This window comes from Haliaeetus albicilla, chromosome 18, assembly GCF_947461875.1.
Source record: "Haliaeetus albicilla chromosome 18, bHalAlb1.1, whole genome shotgun sequence".
NCBI lineage: Eukaryota > Metazoa > Chordata > Aves > Accipitriformes > Accipitridae > Haliaeetus > Haliaeetus albicilla.
The window spans coordinates 1,556,024-1,573,225 of NC_091500.1; the positions used below are offsets into that span (position 1 = coordinate 1,556,024).

General features: G+C 52.4%; 1 protein-coding gene across 1 annotated transcript; it reads right to left on the reverse strand.

The window, feature by feature from the left end:
- Positions 1 to 1,488: 1,488 nt before the first annotated feature.
- Positions 1,489 to 16,771, reverse strand: LOC104323422 (angiopoietin-related protein 7). The gene is made up of 7 exons (XM_009927084.2): positions 16,674 to 16,771; positions 15,156 to 16,016; positions 9,162 to 9,384; positions 6,865 to 7,002; positions 5,307 to 5,523; positions 3,909 to 4,104; positions 1,489 to 3,383 (listed from the first exon to the last, which is right to left on the reverse strand). The coding sequence occupies exons 2-7, from the start codon at positions 15,591 to 15,593 to the stop codon at positions 3,237 to 3,239; spliced, it is 1,359 nt and encodes a 452-aa protein (XP_009925386.2). The 5' UTR covers positions 15,594 to 16,016; positions 16,674 to 16,771; the 3' UTR covers positions 1,489 to 3,236.
- Between the last annotated feature and the right edge of the window lie 431 nt (positions 16,772 to 17,202).

The window sequence follows — 17,202 nt, forward strand, 5'->3', positions numbered from 1 at the left end:
CCAAGGACAAGTTTCATGGCACTTGCCAGGCTCTCAGGGCTGAGACATGGACAAACCTTCTGCGCATGATCCCACCTCTCCTGTTTGAAAAGCCAGATGGAATCCCATCCCTAAATCCCAGCGCAAGCAAGACCTGTGCTATGAGTTGCACCCCCTGAACATCAGAGGATGCCTGGGCGTCCTTCAGAGCAGACGTGACAGGAGCCGCTCAGTTGCCGACCTGCACGTGAGGAAACAAGTGCCCATCGCTGCAAAGAGACACATAACAGATCGAAGCACCTACAGAATCAGCATCCTGGAAGTGCCTCCAGGACGCCAAGCAAAAAGGTGAATCTTCCTGTCACCAACCTGCTGCAGGGCTCTGGGAGCTTTTCCTGGTTCGTGCGTCATTGCTGCTGCGCAGGGACAGTTCTGCCATTTGATGTCCTCCCTCCCATCCATATCCTCGTACTGGTTTCTCAGAAATCATAAATTTGGGCAAGGTACCAGCCATTCATTCATGGGAAGCTGGCACTGGTAAGCAAGGGGTGTGGCTGGAGTATTGGGTGTCATAACTAGCTGGGGCCTCTGCCGGGAACCGGGGAGTGATTAAAACTGTTCAAGGGCAAGGATCATAGAATCATAGAATCGTTTAGGTTGGAAAAGACCCTTAAGATCATGAAGTCCAACCATCAACCTAACACCGCCAAGCCCACCACTAAACCATGTCCCTAAGCACCACATTTACATGTCTTTTAAACACCCCCAGGGATGGTGACTCCACCACTTCCTTGGGCAGCCTGTTCCAGTGCTTGACAACCCTTTCAGTGAAGAATTTTTTCCTAATATCCAATCTAAAAGGGTGCTGTGTGAACTCCAAACCGGTATGAAAGTCATGTTATTCTGTCTGCTCCTCCAGCGTGCAGACTGTCTGTGTGAGAACCTGTTTGGGCAGGGTGGAGGAGTCATGCCTGAAGCAGAATGATTCATCTTAGAGAGTGTACTCCAGTATGAACCCCGTAACTGTAGGGGAGCTTTGGGGTGCAGAGTCTAGCAAAGCCACCTGTATGCAGGCAACTGTACCAAAGGCCATGATTACCTCAATCATGACATCGGGAACAACAAATTTGTGGAGGGATGTAGCAGAATTGGGACCAATGGGGGGGAAAAAAAATAATTAGGGGCAGATTGGGCTAAGAAAAAGAGGTGGTAAGGTAGAAATAGGAAAAAAAAAGAGGAGTAAGTTATGAAACCAGGTAAGGAACACAGGAGGGTGGGATCTTCTGGTGGTCGGAAGATGGATGCCTACAGATGGTGGTAACGCTGACCTGGGTACCCAACTGCATGGGATGACCCTGGACAACTCGCTGGACTCTCCATCAAGGCTATGTCCAAAAGACTTAGTGGAAGAGGGTAAAAAGGGAGACACTTGCACACTGGTATGAAAAGTTGTGGGGAAGGAAGGGTGGTAAAACTGTAGTTCAGCAGTAGCAGTGTGTGATTCATATGGTTTAAGAGTGATACCTTTATTGTTGTGTTTAATAAAGTGCAAAATCAGATTGTAGATTAATAATGATAATGTGATCATTAGTTAATTAGGTTGTTGCTTATTCAAGTGATTTATTAGCCTCTTAGCAGGCTATTGCTTACCCAGGGAACCTCATGGCCTTTTGAATGCCTGCTGTCCAAAGAGGGAGGCTTGGACCCTGACAGAACAGTGTTACATCTGAGACACGCGTGCCATGGGGCAAGAAAGCTCTCCTCCCACCGCTGGTAGTGTCCAGATGTTCACAGCAAGTGATGGTACAACTGCAGCATAGACCAGCCCATTGCAACACCCAAACACCATCGGATATGTCTTGGGAACACCCCTCAAAGAAGACTGCCAAGGCCAAGCTAGCAGAGGGAAAGACAAATTATGTTGTTTTATTATCTTGGGGATATTAGTTTGTAGGATGCTTGGAAGGTAACTTCTCCACTTGGTTCACTGATGAAAAATGAGGTTCCAGGCAAAATAATAGTCCAGATTAGTGTAAAAGCTACAGAAACCATCAGGGAGCCAGAAAAGCATCAAGTGGGAGGCAAGTAGTTGGGAGGAAAGGTGCTTTGTCTCTAATACAACTGCCTTTCCTCTTCGCTGAAGCCTCTTTGAACTCATCTGTGCACAGGAAAAAGGTAATCTAATTAAATATTCGTCACCAAACACAACCAGGGCTGAGGCCAAGTCCCAGCCTCCATCTCTTGATCCTGTGAGGAGGCAAAGTCACGAAAAAAGGAGGATCTCTCGCTGCAACTACAAGTGGAAAATTAAAAGACAGCAATGATGATTTTTCTTTATCCAGTGTAAGGCAGTAAAAAAAGACTTAAAATCATGTGTGATCATTCCTGCAGACCACTTCTAGGGTGGATAGAAAACTCATCCCAAGTTCTTTGCCAGAGAAAGGACGGAAAGGTGAAAATGGAATGGAAAATGGAAAACCTTCTGTATTTTTTATTTTTAAATCTTTTCTCTTGAAGTATTATTATCGCAGTTAGCTAATGTCCATGTGTGTAACACAATCCCTGCCAGAGAAGGCGAGGGCCACTGCAGACCTTCCTCCTCGTTTGCCCATGACACCATCCCTGGGCGATGCACGCTGCCTCTCCCAGCTTTCCTCAGGGCCATCTCAGCACCTTGGAGCCACCCTACCACATCCCTGGGGTGGTGGACCTACGGACGCAGTGAGGTGAACAGAGAAATTCTGCCAACACTGGAGAGATGCTCATCTTACGGCACAAGAACCGGTCCATCACATCCCATGCAGAAAACTCGTACAGTGTTGCTGGTTCTTTGCTTCCCTCTAAAATACTGTTGGGTTGGTAGACAGAGCACTCAATATCTCCGCTCGACGTAAGGTCCAGCCTCAGTGTGTGGCTGACTCCCATCACCTGGTCAACTGGATTTAGTCTCAAGCCTTGGGTATGCCCAAGCTTGCCAAAAACAGCTGCTACCCACTGAAACGGCAAGCCACATGCTTGTCTTTGCAAAGCCCTTCTCAGCAACCACTTCCATGTTTTTAGGAGAGCTTTCACCAACCAAACACTTGTTGAAGGTCTTGACACCTCTGCTGTTGGTTCAATTCTCTCAAAAGCAAACAGGCATGGTAGCTGAGCCCCCCCAGGATCTCCAGCGTCAATTTTTGCTCACATCAAATTACTTCCAGCCCTCTGTTCCCAACGTTCAATATGACGTGAAATGAAGGACGTCCCAGGCTCGTTCATGGGGAAAGGTGGGGCCGGAAAGTGCGTGGTCGAATCATCATGACCACCTTCCTCAGGGAATAGTAGTCTGTGTCCTTCCACGAGTACCACACAATACCATCTGGCCCCAGGATCTTGCGGTTTTTAATGGAGTATCGGCCGCCCTGTGATGCAGAGAAAGAAGGCTGGTCAGGCATGGGAAACACATGGAAGCATCATCTGGATGGGAGCATCGGAAAACCAATTGCTCTGAAACACTGGAGCAAAGAGCTTAATGACCATGCAGTGAAAAACGCACGTAAAGCCCAACATTTTTCAAATGGTCCCAGTGGAGCTGGCACCCATCTGTCTCAGGCTGTGAGTCACCCGTACCACAAGTTTCCACCACACAGTCCCAAATGCAGCGTGCGAGGTGTCTCAACACCCATGTCTGGCCAATGGCACTGAAAAGGCTGGACTTCCTTGGTGCCCAGCACTCATTTTGTTCTCTCCCTGGAGAGCAGAGACTGGTCAAGCCAGGAAGGACTGCTATGGTGTGAGGACTGACAGCCTCCTCTCAACCCTGGACCTCGTGTGCTAACATCTGCAGCCTCATCCCTCCACCTTTCCTTGCAGTACACCCTGTTGAGGTTGGAGAAATAGGACTGGTTGGAGAAAAAGCACCTTGTGTCCTCGTCCCTCCACCTTACCTTGTAGTACACCCCGTTGAGGTTGGAGAAAAAGCACTGGTGGTACCACCAACCTCCATGGGAAATCTCAGCACAGATGTTCCCCGAGTCGGGTGTGCTGAAGCTCCTCTTGTTGTGGTACCAGGCAAAGGAATCCTCCACTGTCCCGCTGAACCCATCAACGTGCAGGCGGTAATAGTTTGACTCGTCCTCAATGCTGCAAGTAACAGAAGTGGGACTATTTAATGGGGAGTGTTTGAGTCTACTTTCCAACCTGGATACTGCATTCCTGGTGTGGACACCTAGCAATCATTGAGCTGCTTTGGCCAGCCTCCCTGCTATGATTCACCACCTCTAGAAGCCAAAGACGTTGTATTTTCCCTTTTGTGGGATGTGCATGATTTTGTCATGACTCAGGGCGCTTGTTAGAGGTCTGAACTGGGCAGACCGTGACTCTAAAACCACAATAAAGGACTGCAGCAGCTTTGGCAAGACAGTTGCCTCTAATTACACAGCACTGCCTCCTCTCCACATAACAAGCATCCTGCTCTTCACCTAGACTGAGCTAATTAGTAATTTCCCCCTGGGCTAGCAAAGGCTGAAGGTCACTGCCGTTGCACATGACAACTGATGAGAAGAGTCAGGGTGACCATTCAGAGCACGCATTTGCTGGTGGAAGATGCTTCACAGCACATTCAGGCAATGGGATTTTTTTTTCACAGCAATTTTGGGGTCTACTCTAAGCCCTCAAGCTTCAAGTGTCCATAAGGTGCAGTGCTCCCTTGGACATCCTCCCACAGTGGATTACTCCACAGTCACCCACAAGTATTTCCCGTAGAGACAAGGAAGTAGTTCATCTGGGACAGTCTAGACAGAGCTGGTCACCCCTGCTTAAGAAGGGATGTGGCTGATGTGGTATGGATAAACAAAACACCAGAGGAGTGGGAGAGCTAGAGACACTGAAGGACATTACAACAGGTCCAGCAAGTAAATGAGTAAAGAGGGTAAATATCAAAACACAACTCTACACCAGAGAGATGCTGGAGGGCCTGCCCAGCAAGACCATGGGATTCAAGCCCCTGTTTTTGACATAGAGCTCAATAATTTTGGCAGAAAAAATACCCCTCAACAGCTGGGGACTGTCCATTAGGTCCTACAGCTCCCTTCTGCTGGGGCTGTGGATGTTGGCCATGGCCAAAAGACACTGCACATTTGCTAGCTCACATCCAGGCTTCAACCTGGAGCAAAATTTGGTGGTAAAATCCAGGTGAGGAAGAAAGGATAGACAACCTGGGCCCAGTCTGAAAAGCTCTCTAGACAGAGTCATTCTGACCACAATGGGGTTCCCATGTCTGAAGGTCTCCCGACGTTGAACCAGTTGCATCTATGAGAACCAGGGAAGGCCATCCCACTTTCTACCTGAAGACCTGGTAGAAGGCATGCTTGTGCTTGTTGTTCCAGTCCTCCAGGTCGATGCGCAGAGAGTAGTCCCCTTGGCTCGTCATCTTGTGGATGTTCTCATTGCCCAGCCAGAACTCGCCACTGAGGTCCCCAAAACCCTCCTTGTACTCGTTCCAGGTCCGGTTGAAGTCAACTGAGCCATCCTGACGCCTCTGGATGACTGTCCAGCCCCCACCTGCCAGGAGAGAGAGAGATCATAAAATGGGAGTCTCCAGGGAGCATCCAAAGGTCCCAGACAGACCCCTTACTGGTGTCACCTCTGAGGATCCATCTGCAGCTCAGCAAGGTGTCTCCTTGTCCTATGTCCTCCCACCAACTGGCAAAACACAGGGGATAAAACGTGATGCCCATCATAGCTCACAGAAAGACGCTCCTACGTCTCCCATGTCAGTTCATGATGGTGTTCCCCTGTTGGCTGTCAAAGGGTCATTCCAGATCTTAAGGTGATTTTAAATGAGAGAGAGATGGTAGTTTTCAGGAGGCAAATGTTTTGGGACTGGAACAAACTAGACATCCTGGAGTTTGGAGATTATTACGTACTGTTCCTGCAGCACCACAGAGGCACACAAGCTCTCCCAGTATTGTCTCACTGTCTCCATCTGCTCTCCCATCTGTCCAAATCCCTCTCTCCTCTGTCATTTTATTCCAATATTGTAAGCCTGGGACGGGGGGGGGGACCGGACTGGGCCATCTTGTTATTCGCTGTTTGTACAGCCTGTCACTCTACAGTGTCCAAGATTGTGTTGATGGTCATGCAAATAATAGTAATGACATAACAGAGACCACATTGTCTGAACAACCTGTTTCTTAATGAGCACGTGCATCCCAAAGCTGCAATCACCTGTAGATCCTCCGACAGGCGAGATGCCTGCGTGTGGGGAGCTGCACCCCTTCCTCCAGCATGGGACGCGTTGATGTGACACATCCTTCTGGGCTGGAGTAGATCCATGGGGCAATTCACTGCCCCATTTCCCTGACGATTGCTGTTCTTCCAAAACTCAAGTGTTGCAAACTAATTTTGTTAGTGAGTTTGTGCCTTGGGATGACAGTAGCGTGCTCTGTACGGATATTTAGACAGCAAGGCTGTGGGAGGTCACCTGCTTTCTCACTTATACTCCAAAATATCTGTGGGAGAGGATCTATCTCTCCCCTCCTCAGTTCAGCACAGCTACAACCAGTGGTTGACCACACATAGCCCTCAACTACCCAGAGATGCTCCAGATACCCAGTGTGTTGCAAATATCTTGGATGCATGAGGACATCTCAAAGAGCACTAAACGCCTGTATTTAGACAACCGAATTCCAGCCATACTGTCTGAAGTATTCATCCAAACCCCTCCTTTCGTCAGCAGAGAGGCCAAGTCCTCTGTCCCTGGGGAAGAGCCCTTCTGGAGACGCTACTCTTGCTGACTATGAAGTAGCTTAGAAATAGCCCAGATATAAGACGCAAATCTCAGGTTAGACAAATCCCACCCAAAGCTCTGCTGGAAGATGTTGTAGGTGCCTCCTGCAGTACCTTCGGTGTCCATCTCACACAGCACTTCGATAGGCATCCCTCCGACCGAGGGCATGATGCTGTAGACCCCAGACCGTCGGAGCCCATTGTAGTAAACAGAAGCGCAGTCGATGGGGCAGTTCCTGGCGTGCTTCACCTCTAAGCAAGAAAGCAGAGAAACATGGTGTTTAGTGCACAGCGTGGAGAAAGGAGCACACAACCAAAGCCAGAATCGTTTTCATGCAATTGTAATGCAGAGCCCGACAAATAATCCTGGATTCAGAGCTGCTTCTGAAGCTGAAAACCTCTGCAGCACACCAGCTTCATGCCTGAGTGCAGTGGCTTATTAGTGATAAGGTTCGTTAGCACAGATCTGCACTTAAGAATGCTGTGGCTGAGGAATGATCTTCAGTTCAACTGGTTTTGTAATGGCAACACAGAAATGACATGCATTTTGCCAGGCTCAAATTAGATTGTATCTCCCACCAAAACATCTTATATATTGACAAAGAATTGGCCGGTTCTCCAGCAATGGTCGGTGTAGATAATAGCAGAAGGTTTTTCTTCTCCCAAACTTCTGCTGTAGGTTTTGTCTTACAAGGAAAGGGGATCAAAATTGTTCTGGAGTACCTAAGGACGTTTTTAACTGGGATATGTCAGGTGGGATTTATTTCACGTGGCACCAGCCATCTACACTTCAGGCGGGCAGTCTCAGCTAGTCCTTAGAGACAGGCTTCTGCAGAGGGCAATTTATCCTGGTTTTATGTGGAGAGGAGAGAAGAGCTGCTCTCCCAGCTCCCTCCATCACCCACCGAAGGAGCTCAGCTGAGTTCTCTGCACAGAGCTGCATGCGGACATCCGAGATGCCCTGGGGCTGGCTTCCAGCAGTCCCGTGTAGGTCCTGTCTTGTATCTGCTGGGCTTATGTGGATGTTTTGGATGCTCCAGAGTATTTCAGGTGGCACTAGGTGTCAGGTGAACTGAGACCCTAGTCATAGCAGTGGAAAGAGCATGCTGAATTGCTCTCGGTCCATGCACTCATTGCCCTGTTATCTTAAATATCCAGCTCATGTAGGGACATGTATATGTAGATACCCAACATGAAGCATCTTCACTTGTGACCTGAGCCTCGCTGGTGGGATGAATCCCATCTTTAGAAAGAAAGGTAGGTCGCACAGGCAGCTCCCCTTCCTTTTACACACACAGCTAGACCAGCCTGAAGCACAGTGTTGCCTGAATACCGGACTGGGATCACTGGGAGAACCAGGACCCTGAGGGAGGGCAGAAAGCACGCGTTGGAGATGATTGCCCTTCCATGAGGCACACAGAAAGGATGAGACCACGGAACTGGCAGATGACAAAAGCTCCTTGTGGATGGGAAAGTAAGTCCAGGGTGGGGAATGATGGACGAATAGTTGCAACACCCCAGACCACCAACTAGAGAGTGTGGTGGCTGTGGGGTCCCCTGCAGATTGGGGACATCCTTTGAGGTGGGCACCAACCGACAGTGTTGCTGCAGGGGAGTGTGGGGGGGAAACCAGTTGTGCGCAGCAAGCAGAGGTCAGGGAGAGGCAATCTAGACCCAGCAAGCACCTGGACAGCATGCAGAGCCCAATCCCATGTAAAGTTAGTCAGCTAGAAGTGCTGCATCAACTGGCATTCTCCAGGCCAGAGAAGTCACCATCCCGGTCACATCAAGTTATCGAGATGAATCCCTGCTCTGGCTTGCACAGAGCAAAACATTCCAGGGACTAACAAGGAAAACAGCCAAAAACCTAGCAAAAATCTAAATGCATTAATTAAAAAAAAGAGCATGTGAGAAATAACAGAAAATAGTTGTTTTTCAAAGTTGAAGAGTTTCACCAAAGCCCTAATTTCATGCTGCAAATTTTTTAAGAAAAAAAAAAATCTTGGGTTTTTGTGGGTTTTTTTGGATGGAAAAACAGCCTCTGGCTTTGGGAGGAAGGCTCATGCAGCTGACTGCAGGTGGGGTGATGTTGGAAGCAACACCAACCTGGCTGTCAGAGCCTTGAGCTGCTCCCTGCGAGCATCCCACACCATCCGTGGAGAGAAAAAGGAGGCACTGAGGGGCAGGACCCCTCTCCTAGACAGCACAGAAGCCATCCCCAGAGGTGTCCATTGCTCTGAGGAACCCTCCTGGCTGCCTTGGAAAGGCAGGTTGGGTGATACCGGACTCCTGGCCAATGCAAAGGGGATTTAAAGCAGTGTTCCCACAGCCTTTTCCTTCAGTCCCCCAAGAGAGAGAGGATGTAAGGGCGAAGCATCCCCTCCCAGCCAGCCCCAGCAGCTCCCCATCACCTGGATGGTGCATCTCCTCCTGCAGCCTCATCTCGGCGGGGCCGAGGCAGGTAGGATTGCGCCAGGCCCAGTCGGTCAGGACAGAAATGTTGTTTATCTGTGCCTGCATGTCGTAGAGCAGCGTGGCCTGGATGTGCTGCAGGGTGCTGGCCTCGCTGTATCGATGCTCCAGGTCCTGCACCCGTTGAGCCAGGCTGTGGTTCCGGCCGGCCGCCTCCTCGTGCTGTGGGCAGGGAGAAAGGTGGGATGCGGGGGATGCCTGGGGACCGGTGCGGAACCGGTGGCATGGCCCCAGGACCCCCTAGGGATGGGCAGGCAGGGGAGCAAAAGGGCAGAGGAGTGCTCACTGCTCGCACCAACAGCGACCAAGGACCACAAGGACGGTGCCCGCATCCTCGCCCTCACCCTGCATCCCCATACTGGTCCCCAGCTCACTGTGGAAGCCACAGGCAGGTCGATATTCCCAAGCTGTGGTGCAGGCAGGGCATGCACAGGCAAGCCTAGGGCTGCAAGAGCAGGGCAAGCATCTAGGATTCCTCTCCAAACACCTTCAGTCGGCAACCTGTTGTAACGTGGATGTGGCCTCTATGTATTTAGCAATGCCACCGCAGCTGGGTTTTCCTTCCAAAAAGTTGTCCAGTCTCCCCTTGAACCATATAATATTTTCTAACATTATAAGGGTCTCCACAGCTTATCAACACGTTGCATGATGAGCTTGCATCGCCCGCTCTTTGGGCAATGGCTGGTGTCCTATAAAGAGCAATGACCACATCCATGCTATGCAAGGAGTGGGTGTGGTACAGGACCCCAGCCCCTTTCATAACCCTTTTGCTGCTTGTTTTTAGGACAACCAGTCTCTGATCCTATGTAAAAATATATGTGAAGCTGGCTGGAGATGCCCACAGCTCGTGCCAGGAGATGGGCACCCCGAGCCCCACCAGCACGCACTGAACATGCCGCAGACACAGTCACTGCAGACACGCTTGCCTCTCTTGTTCAGTGCTCCCAGCCCATTAGATGGCAGAGCAGGCCCTAAACAGCACCTCCAAAATCCCACAGCACCCTGGGAATCCACCCTCCCTCCCCTGAGCAATGCAACAGCTCTACACCGTGCTCCCCAATCCCTCCTGAGGGTCTGGCAATCCCAGACCCCCATCTGCAGCGGAGGGATGCTGGGTCTCCACCAGCGCTGCCCTTCCCTGTCCGTCTCTTCCTCCATCACCCGCTCCGCATCATTGTCTTGGGCTCACAAGTCACCTCGAGACCCCGAAAATAAATGAGTTTATATTCCCCCCTCCCTGTCCCCAGAGACAGGGGCAAATCTGGATTTTCAAGTGTCCGTGCAAGCATGTGGCTTATTGAATATTCCTGGGGACACAGAGATCTGGCACTTGATTCATCAGTACCTGCAAAAGTGCAGTAGTGCTGCTGAGGGTTGGGGAATTCCTTCAGCTGGAAGGGGTTTGCATGCCCAGAATATGGGTTTTTCCCTTCCAGCTGCTCCCAGGACCCAGCTCACCCCTCAGTCCCCATTCCTGCCAGGACAGGTCTGAGCTTGCCGTTCCCAGGAGATGGCATCACCACTGCTGGGTTATTGTACCAGTAACTAATGGCAGCTCTGTAATATCCTTCCCAATGCTGCTTGAGCATTGCCTCCATGGCCCTGCTAAAAGCCCATCAAACCTGCCCGTATCCTAAAATCCAGAGCAGCTAGATAGGCAGGGGCAGCAAAGTGGGAATTATGGCATGCAACGACATGGTGCTTTCCTTCTCAGGACTGCAACGTCTCCGGTTCTACCATAAATCAGCCGTCCCCCCCCAGCCTGCTCTGTGAGCTGTGACTGATACAGGCTTCTTCCAGCTCCCTTCACCCACGCATCAGCTCTCCGAGTAAACCCCATGATGCTTTCTCCCAGACAGTCTCCTCCTCCACAGTTGATACCTTTTTTTTTCCTGCTGCTGATTAAAAACAGCACAGCCAGACCACCGCGGTGGTGCCCTGATGCTGCTCCCTTCACCACATCCCTCTGCACCGGTGGGACCGGGGCTGTAATTTTGCACCGTGGGGTCCTGCTCTGTGCATGCCCCAGCCGTGCAAATGCAATAGGAGTGGAAATACACAGGGAGGGCTGAGTGAGCGGGTTGCTTTTGCTCCCTAAATTGCACTGGAAGGAGGGAAGCACGGCAGAGATGGGGTCAACCTGTCTGACCCAGTTTGGGTGTCCCCGTTAGCCCGAGAGGAGCTGTGACCTGGAAGAGCCTGTTGCTCTCACTCAGCTCAGGAAGGAATGCTGAGCTTGGAGAGACGTCTCCGCTTGGATGGACAAGCCCACGCTGAGCTCCCGGAGAAACGCGGATGGCAAACCCCAGGGACACCAACCAGCGGCAGCTGGAGGCTGATTAATGAAGATGGATTAAGGGAGCAACAGCTCCTCGGTGGGAGGAACGGAGGCGGAGGAGACCTACCCAGGCTGACACAGCGGGGAGTTGGGCAGGACGGCTCCTGGGAGATGCAAGGGGATGCAGGAGGAAAGCAGCTGCCCGGGCTGGGCACAGGCGTTGGGAATTGGGCAAACCAACGCAGTGGGAAAACTCCTTACGGGAGAGTCCTGAAGCCGGCGGGGAGCAGCTCAGCAGCTGTTGCTGCTTCTGGTTTCCTCCATGCAGCTGTAACTGCCCGCGCAGCATGCAGCTTTGCTTCTTGCTTTTTTCCCCCCTCCAGTGCTTGGAGGGTGACAGGACACACTCATTGCCGTCAGCTAAACTCTCCAGATTTTGTTTAATTCCTTCTTCTTCTGCACCTCCCATCCCTTTTTTTTTTTCAGACTCATGAAAAAAAATGAGGTTGGAAGAAATGGCTGGAAGTCTCCAGCCCACCCTCCTGCAGAAAGCAGGGCCAATTTCCAAGCTGGATCTGTTTGCTCAGGGCCTTTTCCAGTCAGGGTCTGAAACTCTCTGCAGATGATCTCAGAAGATCTCAGAGGATGTCCCCTTTCTGAGTGCAGCGGTATCTTGGTGGCACAGATGTTGCTGGCACTGTCCCCCAGGTATGAACCACTCGGAGACACCTCGGTAGGACCTGGGACCTGGCTGCTCCAGGACCCCTGCGTGCACCCCGTGTCCCTCTGCTCTCCTTGTAGGGTGAGGAGCCCAGCAGCACCCCACAGCAGACAGATCTCCTTTAGAGCTCCTCGCCTGGGTTCCCACTGAGGAGAAACAAGCTCTCCCAACTCATCCCATCCTCCAGGAGACATCCAAGAGGTCCTAGCAGCATCTATGTCTGCACTCACTGCTCAGATCTCTACGAGATCGGCTGGATCCCATAGAGATCCTTGCAAGGCAGACGCTGGAGTTGGGTAGGAATCCCACCCTTCGCTGCTGCTCCAGAAACATCCCTGTCCACCAGCTTCTCCCCAGCTGCCAGACATGGGCTGGAGTGCCAGGGTGTGATGTGAAAGCATCTGCTACCTGTCTAAGGATGATTCAGTAAAAAAAAAAAGAGAAAGAAAGAAAATAGCAGGGAAAGGGATGATAAACTAAGCAAAAAGGCACAGAAAATTACCAGGCGGGTCATAAGGGAGACAATAAGGAAGAGCTGAGGCTTCAGCCACTGCAGATGGGCCAGGAAGGGACCTGCTGGGACATGGCCTTGAACAGGGTCCAGCTGAACCCTGCAGTAGATAAGAAGGGGGAAACACGATTATAAGGACTATTATGGGCTTGTGGGACTGTGTGAAACTAATTATAGGATGTTCAGGGGAAAGGCTAAAGGTGGGGAACGGAGGGTGGATGGGGTAGGGAAATGAGTGTAGGAAAATTGAGAGATGGGGGAGTTAAAAAGGGCTGGGCATGAGTAAACCAGCTGCCAGGCAGTGCCCTGGTCCAACTGAGCCTGATCACTGCAGTCTGTTTTCTCTTCTTTTGCAGTCCTTTCCTTAGCTTATTTTTTTCAGTGCAATCTCACTCTCTCCTATGTGTGAGTGCTGCAGGGTCTAAGTGCCTGCAACTGGAGGGACGTGGGCCACAGGGCTCACAGGTCTAGGTCAGGGTGTACATGCATGTGCATGGGCACATCCATGTCTATGTGCATATATAAGTGTATTTTTATGTGCACGTGCATGTGCATGTGTATATGCATATGCATGTGTATATGCATATGCATGTGCACGTGTATGTGCATGTATGAGGGGTCTAAACACCAGCAGCTGGAAAGACCTGAGAGTGTTTGTATTGCCCTGGTGAATTTAATTGTGCTAGCAAACTTCAAGCTGGACCAGCTGGCGAGCGGGAGGAGACCAGCACACAGGCTGAAAAGGGGCAGGATCTGGGCATGGATGTTAGACGGAGTGAGAGCCCATGCTCCGCATCTAATTCCCTCGCCTGGACACCGAGCGTCCTGTTGGAGGCCACCAGCTCAGCTCCCCCTGCAGCCACCACCAGGCAACCAGCATCCCTGGAGGGAGATTCTCCTCCCTCTTCTCTCTGACTCTGAAGAGAACCTGCACAACTGCCATTGACCAAACACCTTGCCTTTAGATGGGTCATTTCAAAGTCTGGAAATGAAGAACGGATTAAGAGCATGAACACTGCAGGGGAAATATTTAGTGCGTTACCATCCATCTCCCTCCTTGGCTCTGAGCGGGAGAGGTCAGTGAAAGAGCTGCAGCTCCAGGTAACACAGAAGTGTGTTTTGGGGCCAGCATAGGGAGCTGGGACTGGGGAAAGACAGATTAAACAGCCCTAAGGGACAAAATGTCACCAGGGGATGAATGTGGGAAGTCAGGAGACCGAAGACTTATTGCACCAGTGTGTCCCAGTGCAAGTGCAAGGAGAAAATGGGAAAGGAGCAGTGGAAAGTGGGTGAGAAGGCAGGATGGGGCCAACAGGGGAGGAGGGGCCCCGCGTGGCGGGCACCGAGTGGGTCTGCCTGAGCACAAGCACCCATCCTGACTCACGTGCTTCCCTCCCTTCCTCTGTTGCACCAGGAACATCTCGATCCTGCACAAATACCCACAGCACAGACACCCACCCAACAGCGTGGCCATCCCAGCACTCAAACAGCCCCGCAGCCTGCGGCACGGCCTCACTTTCCCCATGGGGCTGCCCAAACGAGCCTTTCCAAACAGGGATCCCAAGGGCAAGGGTGAAAGGAAGCCAGATAGAGAATAAATCACCCCCAGACCCTAACCATATCAGAGCTCATCTCCTGCAAGAGCACAGACAAGGGTGCTGTTCACCCAGCGGTCTGGGGCTCTTCCAGCTGACATCGGTACACTGCTGCCGGTTCTTCTGCACATCTCATCAACAGCCCGGTGAGGAATCTTAGCTGGGAAATGGCTCCTATGGCCAGCAAAATACACCTTGCTCCCACCCCGTTCCCAGCTACAACCCCATGCAAGCTGCTGCTCTCCGCTGCTGAGGGCCAAGCCAAGTGTTTGCCAGGCAAAACCACGGAGCAGTGCCAAACATCTGAGAGCCTCAGAGGTGCCAAACAAGGTTGGAAAAAAAATGTATTAGCGTGAAGCTTCAGGCTGCGGGGCTGGTGAACGGAGCCAGGGTGGGATGAGCACCAGAAAGGAGACTGCAGGAAGGGTGCCGTGGGCTGGAGGTCAGGGCTTCTCCTGCTCAGCTGTGGCCATCAGCTATGCGGTCCTTCACCAGCCACCCAAAACTCCAGGTCTAGTCTGGGATCCTGCTACGGGCAATGGGATGGATCAGCAACCCCTACGAGACAGGTTCGAAGGTGGAGGAGATAGCACAAATAAAACACTGAAGGTTTTGTGGCTAATGTCACAAAAGATCAGCCCTGGAAGGCTCCTGAGCCATCACAGTAGGAGCAGCTGGGGTTTAATGGATATCCCAGCCCCTGGTCAGAACAAGACCATATGCTTCACTGGGTGTCCTCCCCCTGCAAGCTGCTGGGAGCTGGAAGGGACCGTGGGGAGGGACCGTGGGCACCCGCACGGAGGGGGTCTGCGAAGGGCAGCCCTTTACCTGCAGCTCAAGGACTTTGATGCGGTGCCGGTGGTTCCTCAGCTCCTCCTGTAGCTCTGAAATGAGCTCCCGCAGCTCCAGGACCTGCTGCTTGCGCTCCTCGTTCTCGTGGAGCCAGTAGGACACCTCATCGGTGCAACGAAACATGTCCGGGCACCGCTGCTCATCCCCTTGCGGCAGCGTGGCCACGATCTTACAGCGGCCGTTGGGCAGCACCTGGTTGCTGTACTCGCCACACTGGATCAGGCCCGTGCCCTCCTGGGGTCCCTCGTGGTCTCTGTACGCCGCGGGCAGGGATTTCTGCAGGGAGAGGCTGCACAGCGTGGCCACGAGGATGAGAGATAGCAAACCTGCCCTGGCAGAGCCGGCGCCGGTGGGGCAGACCTCCATCAGGCGGGTGAGGATGATCCCCGGGGATGACCCCACGTGCCTCGTCATCAAAGACCGTTGGGGAGAAAGGTGGCAGTCCCCAGGGCATAACACCAGGTCTTCTCCGGAGAGCTAGCGGGTGAGGTTGCAGCTATATGGGAGCAGAGCATCAGTAGGGATCCTAGAGCTCCCACCGAGGGGGTCACTGCAGGCAAGGGACCTGCCTGTCCCCATAGAGCAGCTTCCCCGACGTCACCTGGTGGCCACCAAGCTGGGACCAGCTCTGGTGAGAGCTCCTCTGCTCTCCTGGCCAGGCTCCACCGGCTTCGTGGGCTGTGTTTCCCTTCCTGCAGAGCTGCTGGTTGGCTTGGAAGGTGTTGAGGTCTGGCCGGGGGTGGTCAGCCCCTGGGGCAGGGCTTTCTGCCCACGCAGGACCATGCATGGGAAGGAGCTGGCTCCCCCAGATGGGGCATCCCACTATGCTGTCATTCCCTGAAATGGGAACCAGAGCAAGGAGACAGGTGACGGAGAGAAAGGATGAGCAACCAACCCTCCCCACCATGCTGCCCACCTGCAGCAAACTGACAAGTCCCCTCACCTTCCCTGGCCCCCTCCAGTCATCCCCATGGGCCAGGGGCTCAGGGCACAGATTTGCAGCTCTCTCCATGTCCCTGTGTGTGACTTTTTCTTGGCAGATGTAACTATAAATGGAGTTATCAAGTGAAAGGTCGCCACCTACATGGGGAGCCCAGACCACCAACCCACCCTTGGGCAAGGTTAGACCACCAACCCATCCCCGGGGCAGTCTGGATGGACCCTGGCCATGGGCTGATTGCCCCACATGGGCTCAGGTCCAAGGGAGCATGGAAGGATGGTGGCCTGGCCACCATCCAGGTGAGACAAATACATGACTTGGTCCCTTTTATCCAGAGAAATTGGGCTCCCCATGCAACCAGAGCTGCCCTCTGATCCCTGCCCGACACCGGGGCTCCCAGCCATGGCATCACGCTCTGGGTCTTCTCCCAAGGTTTCTCCCCACCAAAAGCCATCCCCATCCCGCTCTGGTGAGGACAGAGAACTGGGAGGGAGGCCACAGCTCCCCAGCAGCACCCCAGCTCCCAGCAAGCAGCACCCCAGCTCCTGAAATACCTTCAAAAGTCCTGGCCAGGCTCTCCAACGGCGAGAGCAGAGAGCAGTGAGCACTGACTGGCCATGGGGAGCGGGGTGTGATTTAGGGGACACTAAATGCTTATTCCCCTTGATCCTATCATTGCACTATAAATAGGGCCAAGACAGCCGCCAGTCTCAGACAACGCACAGGAGGGAGGAGCGCAGGTCCCTGTGTGACCTTATCAGTGTACAGGGGATTAAGCTGGTGCCTTGGCAGGAGGGCATCACTCCCCCTCGCCTAGAAACCCCCTTTCACAAACCAGGGATGTGTTTTGGGGAGAGGGCAGTTTCATCCAGCATGCAGTGACCTGCCCCATCCCAGAAGTTGCGGGGGGGAAGCTTCCCAACCTGGCCATGGACAGGGGCTTGGGGCAGGGAACAGCCATCATTTATTTTATTCACTAGCCCAGGGCTTTCTTTTTGATTTTGCAAGGGAGTAATGTCAACAGGCTTGCTTAATTACATATGCTAATCATTCAGCTGTAGGGATGCAAGCTGAAACCAGAGA